Source organism: Dasypus novemcinctus, chromosome 3 (assembly GCF_030445035.2).
Source record: "Dasypus novemcinctus isolate mDasNov1 chromosome 3, mDasNov1.1.hap2, whole genome shotgun sequence".
Lineage (NCBI taxonomy): Eukaryota > Metazoa > Chordata > Mammalia > Cingulata > Dasypodidae > Dasypus > Dasypus novemcinctus.
Genome location: NC_080675.1, coordinates 103,854,435 through 103,879,457, shown reverse-complemented (window position 1 = coordinate 103,879,457; position 25,023 = coordinate 103,854,435). Strand labels below are relative to the sequence as shown.

At 40.3% G+C, this 25,023-nt stretch overlaps 2 protein-coding genes across 4 annotated transcripts in view; one reads left to right on the top strand and one right to left on the bottom strand.

The window, feature by feature from the left end:
* RYR3 (ryanodine receptor 3) overlaps nt 1–14,234 on the top strand; it is a 506,364-nt gene extending 492,130 nt beyond the window's left edge. For 2 of the 3 annotated variants that reach the window (XM_058293854.2, XM_071214090.1), the window contains exons 94-103: nt 3,141–3,183; nt 3,650–3,777; nt 4,181–4,241; nt 4,564–4,710; nt 6,285–6,419; nt 7,785–7,941; nt 9,024–9,088; nt 9,956–10,056; nt 12,008–12,059; nt 13,278–14,234. In XM_058293854.2, coding sequence (XP_058149837.1) covers nt 3,141–3,183; nt 3,650–3,777; nt 4,181–4,241; nt 4,564–4,710; nt 6,285–6,419; nt 7,785–7,941; nt 9,024–9,088; nt 9,956–10,056; nt 12,008–12,059; nt 13,278–13,373 — 985 coding nt within the window. In that variant the 3' untranslated portion in view covers nt 13,374–14,234. The remainder of the gene's footprint in view (nt 1–3,140; nt 3,184–3,649; nt 3,778–4,180; nt 4,242–4,563; nt 4,711–6,284; nt 6,420–7,784; nt 7,942–9,023; nt 9,089–9,955; nt 10,057–12,007; nt 12,060–13,277) is intronic. The other variant, XM_071214091.1, reaches the window with a different exon arrangement.
* A 304-nt stretch (nt 14,235–14,538) lies between these two features.
* The window catches only part of AVEN (apoptosis and caspase activation inhibitor), a 197,402-nt gene continuing 186,917 nt past the window's right edge, over nt 14,539–25,023 (bottom strand). Inside the window, exons 5-7 of the mRNA XM_071212397.1 lie at nt 18,809–18,904; nt 15,580–15,916; nt 14,539–14,788 (exon numbers count right to left, since the gene is read on the bottom strand). Coding sequence (XP_071068498.1) covers nt 14,673–14,788; nt 15,580–15,916; nt 18,809–18,904 — 549 coding nt within the window. The 3' untranslated portion in view covers nt 14,539–14,672. The remainder of the gene's footprint in view (nt 14,789–15,579; nt 15,917–18,808; nt 18,905–25,023) is intronic.

Sequence of the window (25,023 nt, the reverse complement as noted above, 5' to 3'; positions counted from 1 at the left end):
CAACTCTGATGATTTTAGTTCACGAAATGTCTCCACAGTAACAATTAGGCCAGTGCTTGTTTGACCAAGCAGCTGGGCACCATTACCTGGTCAAGATGACAAATGAACTTAACCATCACAGTCAATAATACCTGTGTCGGTGGCACAAGCTGATATGGCCTAAAAGTCCCAGTAAAAAAGGCAGCTCATTCTAAAAATTTATTCTAAGGAGATAATGAGAAAAGTACATACACTAAAGGGTCCTAACAAGAATATGTGCTAAACAAAAAAATTGTAGCAAAAAGTTTGATGTGGCTTAAATATCTGTAAATTGCAAAATACATAAATAAACAACTTTTAAAAGTTTAGGTATGCTAACCTTTATTTTTTCCACAAAAATGGCATTATATTATGTATGGTGCTTTGTAACCTGCTATTGCTATTAACTGCATGTCATGGACAGCTTTCTTTTTATTTTTATATTAAACATATATATGGAAGAATATATAAAAATAGGTGTGCATTTTAAAGTATAACAAACCACAAAGGTTAAAAATAGAACATTGCTGAAAGCTTAGCATTTCTCCTTATTATCTTTCCTAACCAGATCCCCTTAATTCCTCCCCTAGCTATTCCCCTGACTTTAGTAATATTCCCTTGCTTTGGTTTATCATTTTACCCCCTAGATTTATGTCTCCAAACAATATATTGGTTCATTTCACACATTTTGAACTTTATATAAATGAATCATACTATATGCATTGTACTCGCACTTAAATCTTCATTATGTTTGGGAACTTACCTATGTTGATATGTGCTACTATAGCTGGTTCATTTTCAAAGCTATAGAGTTTTCCGTTATAAGTATATTTTTGTGTATTCAGACTCCTGACAGTGGATATTTCAGCTGTTTCCAGTTTCTGACTGTTACAAAACAATGCTGCAGGAAACATTCTTATACCTGATGCACAAGTCTAAGAGTTTCTCTAGAGTATAGACCTATGATGGGAATTTGTTAAGTGAAAGGATAAGCACAATATTTGTTCCAATTTATATCCCAACCAGCACTGTATGAGAGTTTCTGTTTCTCTACCTTCTTGTAACTCCTGCCATCATCAGTTAAGTTTGCCAATCTGTTAGTATGTACTGGCATCTCATTGTGCATTTCCCTAGTTACTACAGGTTGGGCATCTTGCATTGTTTCTCTTGACCATTCTTATATAGACACGGCATTTATTTATGCTTTTCCCTTCTGAAGGTCTGTTTCCTACTCCATACTTTAAAGACTATTACGAAGTAAAATAATATTTTCTACCCTCAGAAAGGTTAATATCTCATCAGGGTATTCAAGGAATTCAAAATAGTCAAAGACCAAGGCAAGATCATGTCTCTGAAAGGGCCTTGCCTAAAGCCTGTAGTTAGTGACCCTCCAGAATTGCTTGTGGAATTTTCATTTACCCCAGAATATGACCAAGGATGAGTTATATGTTACACAACATTTGTTTAAAGATTTAAGAGAAAGGAGATATCAGTGTGGATGGAGAAATCCTAGTTTGATTTTTATTTATAGAAGTGTTTACTTTAGAATCTAAAAGCAATACATGAAAAAAATCCGGTAGCCAAGAAATATATAAAGAAGGTCAAAATAATTGTTATAAAAGTCTTTTAGCTGTTTACTCTGAAACACCAGCATTTGGATTTGCTTTTAAGGGGAATTTAGATGTTTAAAGACAAAGAAACTGCTTTACCTAACAATGAAAAAAAAATTGTTTTAAAGGTAGCCACCCTGCTGGGGGGAGAGGAAGCTTTTGCTTAGGGTTATTCCTCTGAGAGGTCTGTGAATAAAGGGAGCCACCCCCAATCCCATACTTCCTCATCACCAACTTGCATGGTCCCTATAGAATAGTAGATTGTTGTGTTTCAAAGTCAACAAAATGATGCAAATAAAAGGAAACAAAAATAAAAATGCATGTACAAAGGGCAGAGGTTCTTTAGCCTCAAACTACCTAGACTGGGGAAGAATGCTCCCAGGATGGATTGAATCATTCTGAAGACGAACAAAATATTTTATATACATCTTACCAACATACCTGAAAGTGACAGTTCTTTTTTATGTTAACAACAATAAACTGTTTGCATTGGAGCTGGTGTGGAAGCTACAAGGCAGAAGGAAAAAGTTCTCTCTGTAATTACGGATAGTATCATAGAAAAAAAACATTTCCAAATGAGAAAGGGATCTAACTCCCTGAAGAAGGTCCCAGAGGAGTAATATGGAAATGGGAAATGGTGTTGAAGAGCACCTGGGCTAAGAAAAATCCTATACAAATTAAAGGTGATTCCCAGTTGGAAACTCCATAAAGTTGGGGGTCTTTTTTTTTTTTAAGACTTATTTATTTCTCTCCCCCTCCCCCCCACCCCCTTCTCTGTGTCTATTTGCTGTGCTTCTTCTTTGTCCGCTTCCGTTGTTGTCAGCGGCATGAGAATCTGTGTTTCTTCTTGTTGTGTCATCTTGCTGTGTCAGCTCTCTGTGTGTACAGCACCATTCCTGGGCAGGCTGCACTTTCTTTCACGCTGGGCTGCTCTCCTTACGGGGAGCACTCCTTGTGCATGGGGCTTACCTATGCAGGGGACACCCTTGCGTGGCATGGCACTCCTTGCACGCATCAGCACTGCCCATGGGCCAGCTCCATACGGGTCAAGGAGGCCCAGGATTTGAACCGCGGACCTCCCATGTGGTAGATGGACGCCCTAACAACTGGGCCAAGTCCGCTTTCTGTAAGTTGGGGTCTTGACTGTACTTCCCACCACTGTATCCCCAGCACCTACTCTAGTGACTAACATGAGGTAAGTTCTAGTAAAAGAAGATTAAATATTATTTTGCGATCAAAGCAAGGATCAGAGAATTTCATCACAAATCCTAGCTCTGAACCATAATTCTGAGGTAGAAAATGAAGAGTGGTTTCCTAGTATTTCCAGAAGTCAACATAATGTAATTAAAGCAAAAATTAGTAGACCTGTGGCGACTCAATTTCAATCAAGTCTTGAATTCTTCAGTGGGCAGGCCAAGAACAAAAAAGAACTGGGGTCCAGACACTCAAACTGGGAAATCTGTTGTACTTACCTTGATGTTAAGAACCTCCCTTTTTCATTTTCTGTTTCAGATCCTTTCCTAATAATTATTGGGACAAGTTTGTAAAGAGAAAGGTATGCCTTGTCAGTGGGGGTGAGTTCTATCACAACTGTAATGGATTTTTTTAAAGTTCTCCATATGCAAACATGAAAAATTTGATATTGCTTTTCTGATGCTATCTCAAGAAGAGTGAGTCACAGAAGGGTTTATATATAAATGTGTGTAAGTTTTTGGCTTCATTCCTAGACTTACCTGTCTTAAAGACAATAACTGTCATTTTCTGTATACTAAGCTTTCTCCTCTCCGAAAAGATAAAAGATCACCCTACAGAAGGAATTCTCACCTGACTGTCTTACTCACTCTGTTTTCCCTTGGGTTTTTTTTTTCCCCCTCTATTTTCCAGTTGCACTTTGAATCATATCTTAACCAACCCCTTAGAAATGCCAAGCACTTAAGAAAGCCCTGAAGATCCCATAACAAGAGAAAAAACTGATGATGGCTTGTGGCCCCAACCTCAACCCTTTATCCTCTCTGCTGTAGGTGATCAACAAGTATGGAGATCTCTATGGAGCAGAACGGATTGCTGAACTCCTGGGTTTGGACAAAAATGCCCTTGACTTTAGCCCTGTAGAAGAGACAAAGGCAGAGGAGGCTTCTCTGGTATCATGGTACAGAGCTTAGGAGTTAAAATAAAAAGTCTGGCCAAAATAGATCCTTTGTTTTTCCAGCCCTCTTGAGTGTGCTAGGAGAAAATATAACAACCATGGTCTTTGTTTGCTCAGACTCTGGTATGGCTTAGGTTCTAACATATTGGGAGAACACTGCTTTAAAAATATAAAGATCAATCAGTTTTGATGCCTGATACAGCTGAAAGAGAAAGGCTAATTAAAATTTTAAGATGTGTGATTCAACCACTCTCTGTCTCATGGAGAACACATACAACTCACTAAAACACAGAGCTGGATTTAGATTATGAAACCTGAGAGAGAGAAAATCTTAATTTTTTCACTTACTAAACACCTAACTAACTCTTGACATTTTTAAGTTTTGAAATTATTTGTTCCTTTTTAGGCTAAGTTCCATTGACATGAAGTACCATATCTGGAAGCTGGGGGTTGTTTTTACTGACAATGTGAGTATCTTACCTGGAAAAACAAGTTTCTGCACCCCAGATTCAGGGATGACTTTAGATGCCACAGGAAAACAAGTTAGGATGCTCAGAGAGATTCAGGGTTTACTTATGAAAGACAAAAGCCTGGAAGGTCCTGGAGGATACAAATCCTTTCTTATACAATAGTGTAAGGCCGGTGGGGTAAGGTAGCCCCTAACATCTTCACACTTGGGTTTCCAACCAGGCTATAGCACCTAAACCCCCTGTCCTCACTCTTATCCCCAAAGATGAGGGGGGGAAATGGTTTTAAAACTGCTCTACTGGGTTTCTTCCATTTCCACAGTCCTTTCTCTACCTTGCCTGGTACACAACCATGTCAATTCTGGGCCACTACAATAACTTCTTCTTTGCGGCTCATCTGCTGGATATCGCAATGGGTTTCAAGACATTGCGGACTATTCTGTCATCTGTCACTCACAATGGCAAACAGGTATTGGATTTATACTGATATGCAACAGTGTGTACCTAGATGTGAACAGAAAAAAATAGGTAGTCTGCTAGTGTCTGATGAGAAGGAATGCATGCAGTACACCTTTCTTGTTCAAAACATTTGAACTACTCTTCATTTTTGCAGAATTTTAGTCATCACTTGTGAAGCATAAGAACCCGTAACATTTAGATCAGCAGTTTTCATTCAGGGAAGAGGGGAGGGGAGAGGATAGAGAGTGGAGAGAGCAAGTGATAAGGAAGGTGATGAACATCTCAGAATCACCTTGGAGACCATTTTTAGGTCTATCTCCTCCTCCATGGGGTTACTAAGGAGGCAACTGCAGTTAGAAAACTCCCCAGGTAACTGTTTTGTGTCTCCAATTAAGATCCACTGCTTTAGGCCATTTGAGAGCCACTCCCATCTTCAGCCTTATCAGTATCTAGTCTGTCTGCCACAATATTGTCAGGGTCACTCCCTTGATTAAAATCTATCAATGGCCCCTTCTTTGCCTAGAAATTCAAACTCTTTACCATTTCAATCCTAAATACAATCCCATGATGGAAATCTGCTCCCTGTCATTTCTAGGCCTGTGTGTAAGAGGGGGAAAAGAAGTAAGTTTAAAATTAAAAGTTAAAATGTGTCAGGCTCCCTGGCAGAGTAGAGCACAGCATCTATGCTTAGGCTCCAGATAGGGAACTGAGGTGCCAAGAGGTTACGAATCCCACCTGAGAGCACACAGTGGTAAATGGGCAGAGCTTAGATTCTAACCTGTTTGTTCCTTGGTGCAAAGCCAGGTTCTTTCGCTTTTCTCAATCAATTGCTTTCTGTGAGGGACTGTTGTTTAAGGTTTGGGCAAATTACTGTTCATGCCTCAAGAAGCCACTGAATACCTCTATTCTAGTACTTATCTCAGAGCTTATGCCCAGCCCGTTTTGTATAGTTCCTAGAGGGGCAAGGAATTTATTTGTTGATCATAATCTCCCAGCTCACTACCGAGTCCATAGTGTAGGCGAGATGAGCAGGTCCGTGTACCTCCTCATTCATGGTGTCAACCACTCACCTCGAAAAACTTGGAAATAAACATGTTCTATGACCCCTGAAATGGTCCTAGGCAGATTTCTTAATTATGAAAAGTCACTTTGCTTTTAGGGTAACTTCATAGGGTAACTCAAAGCTGTGACAATTATCTAGCCCATGGTTACTTATGAAATCCTGGACTGTAGGGACAACCACAAGTCAGATGAAACTGCTTTATTTAGAAGTAGCTTTAGCAAAGAAGCTGTACTATGGCTCCTCAGATAACAGCTGTGGCTATAAAAACTGAGTTAACGCTCCCCAAAGCACCTTCACTATTCAATCCTCAAATCCCTTTGGAGTTCACATATGTCCAAACCAATACCCCATCATTACTCTTTTCTCCCTGAAAGCCTGTTTCTCTTTATGGTCTCATCTTTCTCCTCCTCCTCTCCATGTTTGGCTTCACCTTTCCTCTGTTTTACTTCAGTCTCAAACAGCCTCTTCAAGGTAAAGAAAACCCCACTTCCTTTTCCTTTGCTCTCTTCTCCCATCCCCAGTTGGTTCTGACTGTAGGTCTCCTGGCTGTGGTGGTTTATCTCTATACCGTGGTGGCTTTCAACTTCTTTCGCAAGTTCTACAACAAAAGTGAGGATGATGATGAGCCGGATATGAAGTGTGATGACATGATGACGGTGAGAACCTACCTCTGGGTTGTCTAATTGGGAAAGAAGGGTTGTGGGTGGGCAGAACTAAACCAGAGCTATAGAGTTAGAGTTGAATAGAGATTGGAATACTGTGGTCTAATAAAAAAAGGAGATGTATCCTGGTAATAAAGAAATGATGGAAATATGTTTCATTACTACTGGTCTCTTAAGTGGCAAGGGAAGCACACACACAGACTGGAGTCACCATTCACCTAAATTTGTCTGAGGTAAAGACAAAACAGTTTTGTAAATGGACCTGTATCTAAATTTCATGGAGGTCAAGCTTTGGATCTTTGTCTCTCAGAACTGGATGCAGAGTCTCATGAATCTGGTACTCAGTTTATTTCAGCAAGCCATGAGGGGTTCTTTCAGAATATTCACCATGGGCTGGAGAATTTACAGCAGCAGGATCAGATTAGGAAGTTCATGTCAGGTCAAAACCCAAACAGGACAGAAAGGCACAGCTCAGGGTGAGCCCAACATAGCTGCGGTATCACGTCGACGGTCACAATGACCAGATTTTTTAAAAAGAGCATCTGTCCAGCTTGTGGTCATTTCTCTATACAAATGGTAATACTTCTTGGCTAAAAACTCTTTATGCTTTCTTGGAGCAAGCACCCTTAGGGGACACCTACACTATAGTTGCTGAAGCATCACTATGATAAGTACCCATCTTCAAGCTGCCTCTGGCTTTTGACTTACCAGCAGGAAGACTGTTCTTCCCTTCTGAATCCAACTCATTAAGTCCTGCTCTGAGAGAAAGGGCACACTGTAGTGGGGTCACAATCTGCTCTCTGAGCCACTGCCCAGATGCCTATATTGGATCAAACATGCCTCATGAGAACAGAGAAAATGTCTATTTTCTAAGATGCTGTAGTAATCCATGCCTCATCAGGTATTGAAACGATGTAGGAGGCGAAGGGAGCCTTTTCCTGGGGTCTTTAACTCTGCCTGAGGCCCAGGCCAGCACTCTTAAAATTAAATGAGGGAAAACTAGTATCTGGCATCTGCCATACTCATCAGAGCTTAGAGGTCTTTTACTTAAACAGACCTTATATAAATTCTTTTGTATGATTCAGTTCAAAAGTTTAAAGATAAGCAAAAAATTATATTTTAAGGCCTAAATGTAACCGCAATTTTTCCATCTTTCATGTAGTAGACAGCAGTTTGCATGCATGCTAAAGCAGTGTGTGCTAGCAACATGAAGATGACAGCATTGACAAATACCCTTCCCCTGGCTCAGGGCTGCCATGCTTTGAACTAATCATATGACTGATCTAACCATCTTGCCAAAAACAAACAACAACAAAAACTACTACTTTTACCCAAATTGCCATTATTTTTCTTCTCTAGTGTTACCTTTTCCACATGTATGTGGGAGTGAGAGCTGGGGGTGGCATTGGCGATGAAATAGAAGACCCTGCTGGTGATCCTTATGAAATGTACCGCATTGTCTTTGACATTACCTTCTTCTTCTTTGTCATTGTCATCTTGCTGGCCATTATTCAAGGTATGGTTACCAACTTTTAAATTTTATTTTTAAGCAGTCCCAGGGATTGAACCCCGGACCTTAAGCTACATCCACTTCCTGCCAATTATTTTAAGGATGAACAGGGTTCAATTAGTCTAGCTCTTCCTCCCTTACTGCATCTATGACTGTTTTATTTAAAAGCATGTTAACTCAACATTTATTGAAGATCTACTATATGGGTATACTTATAGCCATAGATAAACTCTGGTGCTGATACAAGAAACTTGAGAATCCTTAAAAACGACCTCCCCTCCTCCATTCCCTACTCTGAAGTGATCATGTTCTGTTTTCTGGATGTCTCCTGAGTCTGGGCTTGCATCCTGCCTCAGGATTCTTGCCCTCATCGCTTTTCTCCCAGGCAGTTCAAGTGGGAAAGGAGCAAAAAGAAGAGCTATGAGAGTGTGATATGTTTTTTCTCCCCTCCTTATTTAGAATGGTGGGGAGCAGTGATATTTTAGTCAATAGCTCATCAGGAATTGCAGAAGGAAAGATGATGAATTTAGTGTGCATCATCCTGGGTTGAGGTACATATGGAAGACATCAGGTGTTGAGATCTATTAAGTCACTAACTGTAATGAGTTTTTCAAGAGACAAGGTAGTACCAGAGATAAGAGAAACAAGATCCATCAGTGGTGGTGGTCAAAGAAGTAGGTGTGGTTGGATTTTTCAGAAAGAGAAGCAAAAAAATTGAGGAGAAATCCCTGATACACATCAGTGTTTAAGAGATAGGAGATGAGGAAGAACTCAGAAGGAAGACTGAAAATGAATGGCCAAGTGAAATAGAATGTCAACGGAGTAGTGATGGGAGAAAAGAATTCCAAGGGGGAGAGCAAGTAGTTAACAGCATCAGATATTGCAGAAAAGTAGTATAAGAGGGACAATGAGAAATGGTTAATCAGGATGAAGTATTTTTAAATACAAGCATTAACTGAATAATTCAACCTAATTATTAACTTTAAAAATATTTATTCAAGTGGCCTCTGCCATTCCCTCTGTCATTACTCTAGCCACTAGACAGATTATTTAAGATGCTTTGTATATCTTTGTATTTAAACTCTCAGGTCTTATTATTGATGCTTTTGGAGAATTAAGAGACCAGCAGGAACAAGTGCGAGAAGATATGGAGGTAATGTCCTACTGACTACTAATATTCCAAGTTTATGTTTATATCCTCACAACAAATCAGTTTTTAAAAAAATAATAGGTTCTGCTCTCGTTTAGGGCCAGTCCCAGGCAAAACTACATATAAAGTTAGTTGGGAAGCGGACTTGGCCCAGTGGTTAGTGCATTCGTCTACCACATGGGAGGTACATGGTTCAAACCCCGGGCCTCCTTGACCCATATGGAGCTGGCCCACACGCAGTGCTGGGTGCGCACAAGGAGTGCCATGCCACGCAGGGGTGTCCCCGTGTAGGGGAGCCCCATGCGCAAGGAGTGCACCCCATGAGAGCCACCCAGCACAAAAGAAAGTTCAGCCTGCCCAAGAATGGCACCACACACACGGAGAGCTGACACAACAAGATGATGCAACAAAAAGAAACACAGATTCCCATGCTGCTGACAACAGAAGCGGACAAAGAACATGCAGCGAATAGACACAGAGAACAGACAACTGGGGCAGGGTGGGGGAAGAGGGGAGAAATAAATAAATAAATCTTTAAAAAAAAAAGTCGTACACTTCTCTTCTTCATACCTATCTATCAGCCTGGGCACTTCCCCACATTCTGTGCTCTGCACACTTCCATGCTCCTCCCAGGGCTGTCGCCTACACCATGATTCCATGCTAGCCAGGAGCTAGTTATGTGACACTATGGAGTGAATGATAGCCCAAAGCATTAAGGAGAGAAATATTTTTCATTGTCCCTCAATTCAGAGAAAGTGTTAAAGAGAGAAAATTTTTTCCCTCAATTCAGTAGAGATTGGTCACCCTTTCCCTACCTGTCTGTAATATCACACCTATTAATGCCTTTACTGCCTCTGTTCTTTTTCTTAGACTAAATGTTTCATCTGTGGGATTGGCAATGACTACTTTGACACAACCCCTCATGGTTTTGAAACACATACATTACAAGAGCACAACTTAGCTAACTACTTGTGAGTATGCTTGGTCAATAGGTGTGGTGGGGATAGGGGTGACAGGAGTAGAGTGAAAAAGCAATTATGTCATATTGCTTGGTCTCTGTCAAGGGTATTCCTTCCCATTTCTCTGACATTGTGGAAGCAATCAGAAAAGAACTTCCCATCACCTCTCATCTTTGTCCATATACTCTGCCTCTCCCATTTTGCTATTTGTATAGTCTATTCCTGACCTTAGCAAAAGCCAGCCTCTCTATGTGTGAATTAGATCCCATCCCTTATTCACATTCTCAAGACAGATACCTCCAGCAATTTCTTTCTCCCTACTGGACTTTTCCCACCACCATGCAAATATGTTGTTATTTATTCCAGCTACTGCCCTGCTTCTTCTCTCTTTCCCTTTCAGGAAAATTTGAAAACTGTCCCTGATTTCTTTCTTCCCAATCTCCTGTGAACCTGTGCCAGTCAGGCTTTCTTCCCCACCAGGTCACAAGGTCTGCTCTTGTCAAGGTCACCAGTGACCTGCCTGTTGCTGAATTCAGTGGTTAATTTCAGGCCCTGCTATATCTATTTTGACACTGCTCTATCCCAGTATTTAGAGTGATGCCCAATGTCACTCTTTCCAAGGTAAAGCATTCACTAAAGAATGAGTGATTCAGAGCCTACTATGTGCCACGGGCTTCTTATGAAACATTTAACTTACAAGTTTATAGATTATAATAGCTGGTAATTCAGATTCCATAAGTGATCATTTTCAAGAAAAAAAAAAATGCTGAGCTCTGCACCTCAGCCTAGCTCTTCTTTTCTAGCTCTACATTTTATTGTTTAGGATGGAACAGGTCCTTTTCAAAGAGAAGTGACAAAGCTCTGTGTTTTTGTTAGAATATAAGTTTAAGACCCCCCAAAAATTTTTATACTCACATCCAGAGTGTCATTGTTAATTTTCATTGGGCGAGTATTCACCTCTTAATGGAGGTGATCAGGATGCATGTCCTCCTATAGAAGGTGAGTATATGGCCTCTATGTCATTTCTAGTGATCACAGAAGAGTGAAAGGCTGTTATTTGGGTCAGGAACCCTTTTATGTCTTCCCATTCTCAAACTCTGGATTATAATTAACTGTTTTGTTTCTGTGTCCCTCACAAGCAGTGAGCTTGAAGGGGAGAGAACCCATCTTATTCACATTTGAACTTCCCACCTACATTGACACTCTGTCAATCATGTACATATGTGCTAAGAGAAGACATGTCCTATGTGCCCAAGTCTCAAACATGATAAAGATACAGGCCATGCCTTCTTTCTTGGAGTTTAAAGGAAAAGGGAAGAAGGAATATGTAGATGCTCTACTATGCATCAGAACCAAAGCCATAAATGTAAACATACTCAAAATCTGGGGTTCAGGCACTTCCTACCCCAAGGATGTTATTTCTACTTTCATTTCCTTACCAGCAGCCTCACAATCCTTTGCTTAAAGGGCATGAGACTGGCTACTTTGGAAGTTGTCTCTGAGATCAAGTAACATAAGCTGAGAGATCAGCTCCAGTTCCCTGGGGTACTTATATATCACAGACTCAAACCTTATACACTTAGCACAGCTATAGCCAGTGAAACTATGCTGTTATTTTCCAGTTGTCTATAATAAAAACAAAATAATCAGAGTATCTTATTGAGATTAAATACTTCCCACATAAATGATCTTAAGTTTGGGGACAGTAAAAGTAAAAAGATCTCTTCTCATAAAAAGGCTAATTCTGTGATCAATTTCATTATTATTAGAAAGTAATAGTTTGTGTCATTATGCTACATTTCCCCAGTTCTAACAAGTATGAAAGATAGTATGATGCTAAGAAACATTTTTAACTCCTCTCTCCCATTTACCTGATTGAGTAATGAACTTAGATTTTTCTAGCCAAAGTATCTAATACTGTCTTTTTCTCATTTATTATACCTTTTCTTTATCCTTGTTCTAGGTTCTTTCTGATGTATTTAATTAATAAAGATGAAACAGAACACACGGGTCAGGTGAGAAAGAAAACTTTTTAATTAAGACTCTGTGTTGTCTTCCCTGGTTACCTCAAGTCGCAACCTAAAGACTAAGAGACTCTCTCCCTAGTCATTCTTGGGGTATTATTTTATATAAGAATGAGTACAACCTTGAGACTTAGCAGAGGTTTTCTGAAATAGGTAACATGACCCTAATGATCTCCTATGCATTTTCCTTTCTGCCTTATTCTAGTACCTCTTTGTGAATTAAGCAGCAGCCATAGAAACCCCAACTTATTCCCAAAGTCCTCCTAGTTATCTTTCCAACAAACTGACATGTTCTAAACTCTTATGGTTTCTGCCTCGAAGTAGATTAGCTGGAGGTGGGGAGAACATTATAGAGAAAAAGACAATGAGAAAGGGAGTGGGTGGCTGTAACAAAGAGCAGGAGAATCAGAAAAACAGCACGTGAAAGCACAAGCAAGAGAACCACTGTGCGGGGTGGCAAAGGCGTGGGATATTATGTGTGTGTGAGTGAAAGTGTGTGTCAAAAGGGACTCCGTGATTAAGTATGAAAGAAAGAAATGTAAAGATAGAAAACAAGGGAGGAAAAAGTACATCATCAAATATTCATACAGCATTGGATCTGTGGCAAAACTTCACAGCTCAAGTATGTAACTAAAGGAAGAGGCAGTTGGCTTCTAGACCTGGCTTTAACTCGCATCTGCCTAGGCTAACACTAAAAGTTCCCTCACCGTGCATCCTTCTACCAATTACAAATAACATGGAATCATCCTATTGCTAAGTATTTTTAGAGACAAGCAGTGAGTTTATCTCAGTTGGGGGGACAATTCAGTTTTGGAGGGGATTATTCTCCTGCCAGCACTGTCAGGATAGCTTGGGCTGGGGATAGAGCAAGAAAGAACTTGCCTCATCAGATTGTACAACCCGAAGAGTGAACCCTAATGTAAAGTATTGACTTTGGTTAATTGTACAATTATAATAACATTCTTTCATCAATTCTAACAAAGGGGTAATAATAGAGGGGGTATATAGGAATTTTATTTTTTGCATGATTTTTGTTCTAAATCTACAACTTCTCTTATAAAAAAAAAAAAAAAAGAATTTGCCAGTTTGGCCTCATATAAATGCACACTGATATTCCTAAAGTGAACCATCTAGAGAAAAGAAAAATCCAACTGGGTTTTTAGCTTACTGTGTTTTAAAAAGAAGTACCTTTTGTTCACATTATTTCAGGAATCTTATGTCTGGAAGATGTACCAAGAAAGGTGTTGGGATTTCTTCCCAGCTGGTGACTGCTTCCGGAAACAATATGAAGATCAGCTTGGATAAATCTGAAAGAAGCTCCACAATTCTGGACACTCAACTTCCAGTGAAATAAAATCCTGTTTTTGTAGTACTGCAACATCTTTGAAATGTGCCATTTTCTAAATGCCTGACTTACAAGAAAGTGTTTGTTAAAACCTGTGATATTTTGAAATTGATTTGGCTTTTTTATGCCTAATGGGAATACACTGTGGGAGATAATCTGTCAAATGTAAAAAAAAAAACAAAAAACCAAAAACTGACGAGTCTAGTTGAACGCCTTCAAGTTTTACCATTCTAATGTAACTAGTATATTGGGATTGCAGGATTGAGGAAAGAGGTAGGGAAGTATGAAGTGTAGAATGCACAATACCTGAAATTTTAAATACCTGAATGTCATGACACTGTTGTACTAGTGACTTCATGTTCTGAACTACAAAAATATTTTAACTGCAGTCAAATTTTTCTCATGGTTCTTGCTAGTGAATGTATCCAGAATCAGCTTGAAAGCTTTAAGCAGTTAAAGAATTAGAAAAAAAACAAAAACAAAACCACTTTGTCGACACGGAAATATCGATTAAGTGCCTTAAAACTTCTTTAGATATAGCTATGCAAGTTTTTTTTATGTTTGTGTCATTAATTAGTTGTGTTGATCTTTTGTCTTATTTTATGAAACTGCACTTGAAGGTTATGCATATATTTTTTTCAATAGCAGCTTGTCAAGTGCTGTTATTAGACGAAGAGTACCATACTGAAAATTCAGAAAAATCTTATGCCAAAATTGAGTAATGCTTTATGGTCCCCTTGTAAGTAGTGAAGCTGCTACTGTTTAGGTGAAATTCTCAAATAAAACGAAGTGCCCACTGCAATAAAGTTATATACAACCAATCCATAGTCTGGCTTTTAATTCACCATTTCCTACCACCACGCTGTGACTGCGGGGAAAGGGGACATGAGACAGCCTAAGGGCCCCAAACAAAGAATAAAAAAGTCCATAGACCAGCATTTATTTTGCCCATTGCTTGCCTTGTTGCTTGCATATATTCTCTTAATCAGCAGCACCGGATATGCTGTAAACATTGGTGGGGAAGGAGGGGAGCTGGAAACAAAGGCCATTACTCTAAAGGTAACATCCCCTGCCCTTAAGGAAACCTAACTTCTAAGCCAGAAAACAAATGTATTATTTCAGATGTCAAACATAGTGTTCAGCCTTTACTGCGGGAAGCATAATGGCACATACTGGTTTAGGGCATGCTTGTAAACTAGCTGTTCTTGAAGTGTAGCCTACTACTTACAAGGCAACTGAAATTGCTTCAGGCACATTTTTTAGGAAATCATGCTGTCCAACCAGTCTTCAAGCTCTTCCTCAGTAACATTTTTCGATGTACTTGGTTGCTCAGATTCCACATTCTTTTCTTCAGTAACAGACGGCTTTGCAGGAGCTGGGGAAATAAAAGAAATGTTAACCTCATATTAGTCCCAAGAATTAAGGGATAGAACTTCCCCAGGGCTTGTTCTACAATATAATTCAGCTATAATTATTATTTTCCTTTCAACAAGGGGGAAACATTCTCATTATCACTCCTGTTCCCTAAGAAGATACAATGATATCTAAAGAAATTAATAAATAGGGTAGAAATTTGCTCTGGTATTTATTCTGAAGTGGAATTTTACAGTTCACTGGTTCTTTTAAAAAGACCAACTGCTCAGTTTTCTTATTATTGTAGCAATCCTGGAAAGTTCTTAAAGGTTACCAAATGTGGTAGATGGAAGTGGCAACCACCCTAGGCCTCTCCATAGCCAATGGACCACCATATCACAAAAGTTAGGAAGTGGTATTCTTTTTAAGCAATAAGATCAATAGAGCAAGAAGTATGAACATTTGGTGAACAAGCCTCTTCAGGCAGTCGATTAAAAGATCTGCTGCTGGAAAGCAGGGTGCTACAAGTATCTTAATGCACTTTTTATAGCAGAAGTTCAATTTCCAGCCCCAGGTTTAATATTGCAATCAGGCAGGTGGCAGTGTTGGAAACTCAGTATATCGAGTGAGAAGAATATCAGAAAGGTCAGCTCAGGGGGAAGCAGAGACGTGAGCACAGAAATAGATGTTGGTGGACAAAGGTGGATCAATGGCAGACACCAAGAAAGATGTGCACGGATGTGATAAGGGTGGGGCTGTTCTCACAAAACACCAGCATCAAGAAGATGGATGCGAATAAACTGAAAGCCATACCTTTTTCCTCTCGGGCCACCTTCCCATCCTCAGATTTCAGGTCTTGAAATGTCTGATCGGGTAGGATGTTAGCGTCCTCCTTTGCAGGTGCATCTAAATTAAGCAGCAGATCTAGTTCTTCTTCCAAATGGTCTGCTGCCGATTGCAGGGGAGAAGCAGGTTTCTGAGAATCATTTGGAGGACCCAGTCTTGAGCTATCTTTACCCAAGTACATCATGAGCTCAGAGGCAGGCCCCTTCCCTCCAGACTCCAATGGCCCTTTTAACTGCATTCCTAGGCTTTTATGGTCATCATTTCTCTTTGGTTTCACCTGCGGAAGCTCTAAAGGAACTGTGGTCTGAAAGAGAAGCATAATAGAGTTTAAAATATGAGTCTTGCCATATTTGCTTAAGTAGAAACAAAACAGGAGGTGAAGGAATCCATGACACTTTGTAGGATAGGAAACTCAGTTCAGATAGGAAGGTCACAAAATGCCTTGCCCCAGCATCCTTCCTTACTGACTGGGGGTAGATGTGGGAGACCTCACTGAAAGAATTCATACTTTAGTATTATAAGCAATGTGGGAGACCTCACTGAAAGAACTGGCTTGTGCCTCCCATTCTACCCACATCAGTTATGTGTTAACTCTTCCAGAGTTGAAATAAAAAGGGCCATGTCCTTCCTGTCACTGGCTGAAAACTGACAGTACCACAGGTCTATTTGGATTTATATTTAAATCTCTAATGAGACTTGACAATCTGTAAAAAGTCACTACAGAAGTAATTAGCAAATCAGATCTGCTCAGTGGACTGAAATGCACTAATATGAAGGGGGTAGGGACAAATTCACCAGGCAAAAAAAAAAGGTATGACTCTCAGTAACATAATTGAGTATAAAAAGCCAGAGACAAAAGAAAATATAATATTTGATTATATCAGTAAAGAGTTCTAAAATGGGTAAAACTACATATATTGTATTAGAAATCAGGCTAGCAGTTACCCTTTGGGGAGGGGGTAGGTAGGAGCAGTGCTTCTGGGGTGCTGGTAACATTTTGATTCTCAGTCTGGACGCTGATTCCATGGTTGTGAAGATTTATTAGTGCATGTTTCCGTATATATGTCATACTTCAACAGAAGTTAAACACTCCCCAAGTGACTGTAACTTGCAGCTAAAATTGAGAATACTGCTCTAGAGGGAAGCCCATGATGAACGACTAGCAATTAGCGTGGCATTATAGTGACTAGATCAGAATGATGTTCAGTTTTTATTTGGGGCATTGCCTCCTTACTTTTATATTTGAGCATGCTGAACAGATCCAGTTTGCAAATGACACCTCAGGTTTTTAACGATTTAAAATGGTATGGCTTTATATATAAACCTGAATAAACATCCAGCTCATCAGTGTGCAGGACAAAGCTGGGATGTGATACTCTATCCTAATCCAGGAATAATTAGTCAGGGTGTGTGTGTGTTGTTTAATTTCCCAGGTGGTTCCAAGTGTAAATAAGGCTAAACATACTGCTCTATAATGTGGGAGTGGGGTGGAGAGAGGGGTGCTTTTAAAACAGTTTAGCCAGGTTTTCAAAGTCACTGCAATTATTTTGTACCTTTAATGTCTACCACTGAAACAACATCCTCACTCTCAAATGCTCTCAAGGATTTCTTTATCTCTCCTGAGTCCTGGTCCCCCCCACCTTTAGGTCAATGTTCCCGAAGATTCTCTATGAACAGGTCCTCACTGTGTGGGAAAATTAAGCACTTTAGACCTTAACCACCACTAGAATTCCCCAACCCTGACCCCCAACATGAAAAGCCAGCGGCACTTTCCCAATCACTAAGACTTCAAATGCCCTCAAACACTTCCAAAGAACACCCAGGGTGATTTCCCAATAGAGGCTACGGAAAGCCTCTCCAGTTCACTGCCCTGAGCTTGCCCCCCAACTCTGACTTCTGCCTGTTTCCCCAGCTTTTGGACTGGTAAGTGCAATAGAAGTAACCAATTCATTGCTAAGCTCAAGCTCAGCATTACATTCAGCTGCAGAGGAAAGTTGGTAATTTTCAGTTGCTAGGATGGTATTTAAAATTACTACTGTCCAGCATTTTACTCTTAAAAATTTTTTTTTTCATTCAATCAAACCACAATTATATTTTAAAATTCTTCAAGGTCTAGTCCTTGGATGCCTCTTCTCCTAGTTAATTCAACAATTGCCAGCTTACACTATCTCCCAAAATTTATATTTCTCACTCTTTATTCTGAGCTATAAATTTCTACATCCAGCTGACTCATATTTCCACTTTGCTCAGAGGCACAAACTTAAACCATCCAAACCTCACCCTTTCTGACCCTACCTAACAGTGGATTGCATAAGCCAGAAACCTAGAATTCTTCCTGGACCCCTTTTTCTCCATTTCCAATATATCACCAAGTCCTGTAATTTTACCTCTGAAATACGTCTCGGGTAAAATCTATTTCTCTGCATCTCATTGTCATCACTGCAGTCTGAGGGTCAGTATTGCTCACGTGGACCATGCCATAATCTCCTAATTTGCCTCCCCTCATCTACCCTACTCTTGCCTGGGCACACTCATGCCTGCATACTCATATACACACTGATCCCACAATCCATTCTCCACTTGGCAGCCAGTAGGTTCTTTATTATTGTCAATATCATCGTTATTCATGCAATCTGATTGGGTCACTCTCCTTTAAATTCCTGCTCAAATATTCTCAAACTTGAGATCTCAGTTTATGTGTCACTTCTTCAGGAAAGCCATTCCTAACCACCCCAAAGGAGAGCAGTTCAGCTTTTATATACCCTCATGAAGAGTATAATTTTCCTTCATGGTACTTATGACAATTTGTATATCTGTATGATTATTTGATTAATATCCATCTTTCCCAAAAGATTAAGCTCCATCAACAAAGGAAGGAAATACATCTGTCTACTCACCACTGTATCCCTAGTGCCCCACACAGAACATGGCACCTAAATAGTTTGAGTAAAAAAATACAGAATTTATGCTTTGACATTTCAATCACTTGCATTACATGTGTTCCTTTGACATGTTTCAGATATAAATATAAAAGAAAAACTTTAAAAAATGATTTCATTCTCTTAAAACTTTACAAATACTATACCCTTTATGAAAAGAAAAGCAGAGTCTGCAACATTCGGCAGCAGGATGCTTTTTCCTCTTTTTCTTTCCCTGCCCTAATCCACACTAGCTTAGGGTTTTTCAGGGTTTTTACCTGGATCAATTCAGCAGCAACATTGAGCCGGAGTGAAAGAGGCAGTTCTTGAAGGGCTTGAACCAATGACTCACAGTTCACGTAAAAGGCCGAATTCTATATTAAAAAAAAAAAAAAAAATGAACAAGCACATGTGATGGTTAAATATGACCTTTCAGAAAATAAGAGTTGAAGTTGATAGAAAGTAATGGTAAATAAATCAAACACTGGCATTACTTTTAGCTGTGAGTAATTCAGATTCATAAACCACACTTGACACGGCTATGATGGCTCTCGTCCCCACATTAGGATCGGCCCGCAGATCACACCATCGGCACAGCAGCAGGGTCAGGACTGCCTAACAAGACTGCATGTTCACAGACCCTCAAGCTGTGAAGGTTTTTGAAAGAAACATAAGCAATTAATGGACTCTGAATGAACACCTCCCACAAATTTAGATGGCTGCCCTTAAAAAGAAGAAGGAAGAGACATTTAGGCAGGGAAATGGGGCTGACTGGCAGAGCCAAAGGAGCTGGTGAGGTCTGCTTTTTCACTTCTGACCAGAAAGCTGAGATGGAAACTTATCTGCTCCCTAGTATGTCTCCATGGAGGCCAACACTAAAAGCTTCCTTTGACTCCTTTCCCATTTATAAAGTAATGTCATATCAATGCACCAACCTGACAAATTGGAGTTTATTTGGCAAAACATTACAGATTACCCCATGGTCCCTGACTGCTTCTTCTAAGTGCCCTGGCCACCCAAGAGAAGGAAGAATCTAAAAGGTAGTCACAGTGACCTCATATACAAAGGCAAATACCACCAACCATCTAACATCTACCAAGGACTATCACAAGCCCCAGCTAGGATCACAGTTTATCCTACAATCACAGATCTGAAGTCAAAAAGCAAAACAAAACAAAAACCCAGTGGCCAACTAGTCTCCACTCCAATGTAAGAATATCTCTGGTAGATGGAGTTATGACCCTAGATGAAGAGTCATTCCTGGTCAGCTCAAGAAGAGCTCTGCCATTAAATCTGCTCTTCTGACCCCTAATCCTCACAAAGGCAGTATATGGGGTTTGAAAGAAATGAGCTGGCTTTGCAACTTCCATTCTGAAATTTTCCTGAGATGGCTAGCTCTTAGGGAAGCAACACTGGTAGCACCAAGTGTGGCCCCTGTCTCTGGAAAAAGAAACTTACCTCTAAGAAATAGTGTACTTAAGGAGCAGGACAGAGGCAGGTAAGAAACAAAAGTCCTGATATGAAAGTGGGACACTCCGTACATATGCATGCTTTTTCTTAGTCTTTGTGGTAGGCTGAATTATGTACCCCAGGAAAAAACATGTTCTTAATCCATTCCTGTGGGTGTGAACCCAATGTAAACAGGACCTTTTGAAGGTGTTATTTTTAGTTAGGGCATGGCCCAACTGAATGAGGCTGGGCCTTAATCCTATTATTGCAGACTTTATGAAGTGAAAGCCATGAGAAGGAGCAGAAGCTGGAAATCAAGGGGACCCAGAAGAGAAAGGAGAAGACACCACCGTATGAGTTTCCATGTAATGGAAAAGCCGAGGACCCAAGTATTGCCTGCGGCCAATATGAGAACACAGTCTTGAGGGAGCAAGGATCGCCTAGGATCTCCTAGCCTCAAAACTGTGAGCCAGTAAACTCCTGTTGTATAAGGCAACTCATTTTGGGTATTTGTGATCACAGCCAGGAAGCTAAGACAGTTCTGAACGTAGCATTACTAAATCTGTTTTCCCAAGTTTGGAAAAGCCCTCTTGGCTCACTAGAAAGTGTGGTCTTGAATACTTAACACACAGGGAAGTCATCACATTACAAATTGGAAATCTTACTCTTCCCACATCAACCCTGCCAAGGTGTTTGTAAAGTTTCATTGTGTTGCTACTCTTTTCTTTGAGCCTCTAAGAGTGAGAACATCACCTCTGAAATTCCTGCCAACCATTCACACACTGCTCCCTTAGCTCTCTAGGGAAAGAGATGTACGGTCTACATAGAAGTGTCTAACCTCCTCTATTCTGCAACACATACAACATGACTACAAGGTATATTATAACCAAGGAAAAGTTTATGAGACCGCATGAAGAAACAGGAAATGGCCTGTGCCTATGAGCCATGTTCTAGAAGAATTATATTTGACTCAGTCTTCTACTGGAATGTCTTCTTCCCCCATATTTCTAATACCCACCCATCACCCAAGGCCCAGCTGACACCGTCCCACCTCTACAATGCCTTCCCAGATCCTTCAGTTAGTGATTTCTTCTCATCTCCTTGTAGGAATCCCCTGAACCCTAGAAGCTGTTGTGCTAATGCTACTTTGTAAGAAAATTTCTTTTGGCCACCAGTACTTCCTCTAAAGGGTTAAAGCTAAAAACCTTAGATATAAAGCTAGGTGAAATGACTTGCTTATAATACAAAAGTATGAATTCTGAAAATAGAGAGGGCTTCTCTCCTGTATGCTCTGAGGCTGGAAGAGGGAACAGAGTCTCTTCATCCCACTTCTCTGCTATCAGCACACATAGAACCCATGTGGATGATAAGAATCTATAATCCTTAAGAGTCCTCTCTGGCTAGGAACCTTAATAAACTCTGAGTCTCAGCCTTTGTGTAAAGGTACACTATCTGGTGAGAAAAGAACCAGCTATAAACCCGGCTTTACAGCTTAGAAAGTAGCCTTTAATCAGATCATTGTCATTCCCTTAGCAGTTACAGCACTCACTCAAGGCCCACACAGACATCTTGCAGTAGAAGCATCCAAACTTGGCAGCACTTCAGAATAAGTTGGGAAGCTTTATAAGACACAGATGCTCACACCTCACCCAGAACTGGACTCAATGGGGAGAGTGGTCTGGAAGTCTGGACCTTACAAAGCCAGGCATGCAGGAACAACTGCATATCACTCAGAACTCAGTAATTACTCAAGGAAGGCCTACTGAACAAAGAAGTCACTATGTCAACAAAGATTAAAAATGTAATGAAAGAAGTTTCAGGTAAGTTTAAAACATCTCTTTTTTTACTCAAAATTTTCCTCCTAACATAGCCTCCACAATGCCCAAAGGAAAGACGTGAAAAATCCTGTTTAAATAAATGAATGGTGGTCTTTCAAAAATTCCACTTGAGGATCTTAGGGACCAACTCCCTTTATGGTTATTTCTTTCCTTCTCTGATTTCCCATCTGTTAAATGGAGCTAATAATAAAACAACTCAGAGATGCTGCCCCCATGGCAAACGCTGAGCACCCCCACTGCAGGCTATATCCTCTTCACCCTGCACAGCAGCCACAAAGACATGAAATAGGGGTGACACTGAGTCCTTCTTGTCAGGATTCTCTCTGGGGACTGTGAACGTGTTCCACTAGCAAACTCCTATTCCCTTCATACTCCCTACTTTTTCCTCTCTCTTTACTGTCTTGTGTCATTGGGTATATAGAGAACAGCGAGGGCATGAGCAATACATACATACATTTCTTTCAAGCAAACAAGAAGAAAGAGAAGCTATTGATGAGTTAAGTGAGACAAAAAACAGCTGTGATGGGGAAATGATGAATTCAGTGTTGGATGCATCCTACCAATACCTCAAACTCAAAATGTTCAAAAGCAAACTTCCCCCCTGCTCTTCTTTTGTTCAATTAATGGCATCACCTCTTTCTTGTTACTTACGCTAGAAAGCTTAGAGCCACTGAAAAGCTTTGCTGTCCTCATGCCTCCCATCTGGCCAGTGACCACAATCCACTTAGTCCTCTGCTGAAGTCCTGTCTCTCTGTAACCTTTTTTTCCACACATACTGAACCACTCTAAGTCAGGCCACCATCCTTTCCCATTTGTCCAACATAACAGCTGCCTACCTGGTTTCCCTGTCTCCAAGCTCTCATCTGTTCAATCTCTCCCTCCCAATATTACCAAGGTCAAAGCTAGCCATTTTCATTTTCTTGCTAAAACAAAACTTGCTAAAAAATAGTAAAATTAGTAATAAGAGCTAATTTTGAGCATCTTATATGTAACAGAAACTGCACTAATGTGCCTTATTTTTATTATCTATCTTACTCTTCATTACATCTCTGAGTTCTATTATTAGCTCCATTTAACAGATGGGAAATCAGAGAAGGAAGAAATTTGCCTAAGTAGTAGAAACAGGATTCACACTCAGATTTGTGCCTCCCAAAGTCTGCACTCTTACCCATACGTGAAGTCACCTCCTGAAGAGAATGGAGATCAAACTGCTGGTACTCAAGAACCCCGTTCGCCAGCCCAGGTCTGCCTCTTAAATCTCTTCCTCTGGAAATGCTACACTCCAACCACCCTCTCCACTTGGAGTACAGCCTCATTGTGCCTGTGCTGTTTCTTCAGACAGGACCTACCTGAATGATGGTCATCCTACCAAGACCTACAGAGAAATTTCTCTCCCGTGGTGCCATTCTTAATCACATCCAGCCCCAAATAGCTGTCTCCCTCAGTATTAATTCATTCATCACATCACTTACTTCAGGTTGCATTCTTTTTCATTTATTATGTAAATATTTACTGACCAACTACTACATGCCAGCCACACTAAGGTAATGGATCTAGAACAGTAAGTAAACACGGTCTCTACCTTAGTCATCTAAGTATAAGTTACCCCTAATAAAATATCTAGTGCATAAAAAGTGATTGGTGTTTTGGTGAAGAAGCTTGGAATTATTTGAAACTCTCAGAATTTGTGAAATATTTCCTGATAGCCAACCTGGTTCAAAGGGAATTGAAGTACAAATTCAAGTTTGGCTTTCATTTTATTCCTAGAGGATCCCAGTTAGTATGTTTTCAGTTTGTCCTAGAATTCTAAACTGTACCTCAGGTATATGGCCAAACAGATTCAAGTAAAGATAAATGTTTTAAATTCCCATCTTGTTGGCTATATTATATAACATACTCTCTCTAAGGTGCCAAGCAGTCCTTTTACAAGCAACCGCCCACCCTGTGGTCTGTATGGTAAATCAATATCCATCCCAAACAACTAAGCATAAAACCAATCCAGCGGTAAAATCTATACCATTATACTGAACTGGGAGCAGAATAGGGAACAGGATACCTTCTGAACTTTGGGCTTCTGTTCTGTTGCTCAGCCACCTCTCTGAATCTGTGGGCAGATTCTCTAATCATTTTATCAAATAGCATGCTCTGGCTCTAGATTCAGAGCCATATGACAAGCCACCACTAATTCTTTGGGGGTTTTAAAAGGGTAAGAATGCCTGTCATCTCTTATATGGAAACAATTCATGAAATCCTGCTTGGAAAACAATCAGAACTCCTTGGGAAGAAAATATGACACAAAGCAAAGTGTTTGGGGTTTATGGATTATGGCAGTTTAGTATTGTTCATGAATTCTAAAAATAGATACTGGATTGTGTTTGTAAACTGGTCTGTTTCTCTAAATCTAGATTGTATTAGATTTAGAGGTTTCACTTTCACTTTATTAAATCAAGATTAGGGATTTTATTTGACCACGTCATTAGGGCAACTCAGTTTAAGTCCCTACACCCCTCCTTGTGTGCAATATAAACAGATGATAGATCAAAGATAATACACCCCCCTACACCCCTCTTTGTGTGCAATATAAACAGATGATAGATCAAAGATAAATACACGGAGAAGGAGAACACAGAAAGTTTAGTTTTGGATGCTGGAGGCCCACAGAGAGTCAAGCTGTTTGCCTGATAGTTTGTAGCTGAAGAGACCAGGGCCCTAAAGGGCTGAGAAAGCCCAAAAGAAAAGAGCCCTCCAGTCTACATAACTGAGATGAAAAGGCGCTGGGCCCATGGAGCCTTAAGTGTAAGGAGGAAGGCTCAACCATCATAGACATCGTCTGCTATCTTGTTTCAACATTTGGCAACATATTTTGGTGAGGATGTAATCTTGAGTTGGACTCTTTTTTTTTTTTTAAATTTATTCCACCCCTCCCCCCCATCCCCAGTTGTCTGCTCTCTATGCCCATTCGCTGTGTGTTCTTCTGTGACCGCTTCTATCCTTATCAGTGGCACTGGGAATCTGTGTTTCTTTTTATTGTGTCATCTGGTTGTGTCAGCTCTCAGTGTGTGCAGCACCATTCTTGGGCAGGCTGCACTTTCTCTCATGCTGGGTAGCTCTCCTTATGGGGTGCACTCCTTGAGCGTGGGGCTCCCCGACACGGGGGACACCCCTGTGTGGCAGGGCACTCCTTGCACACATCAGCACTTAGCATG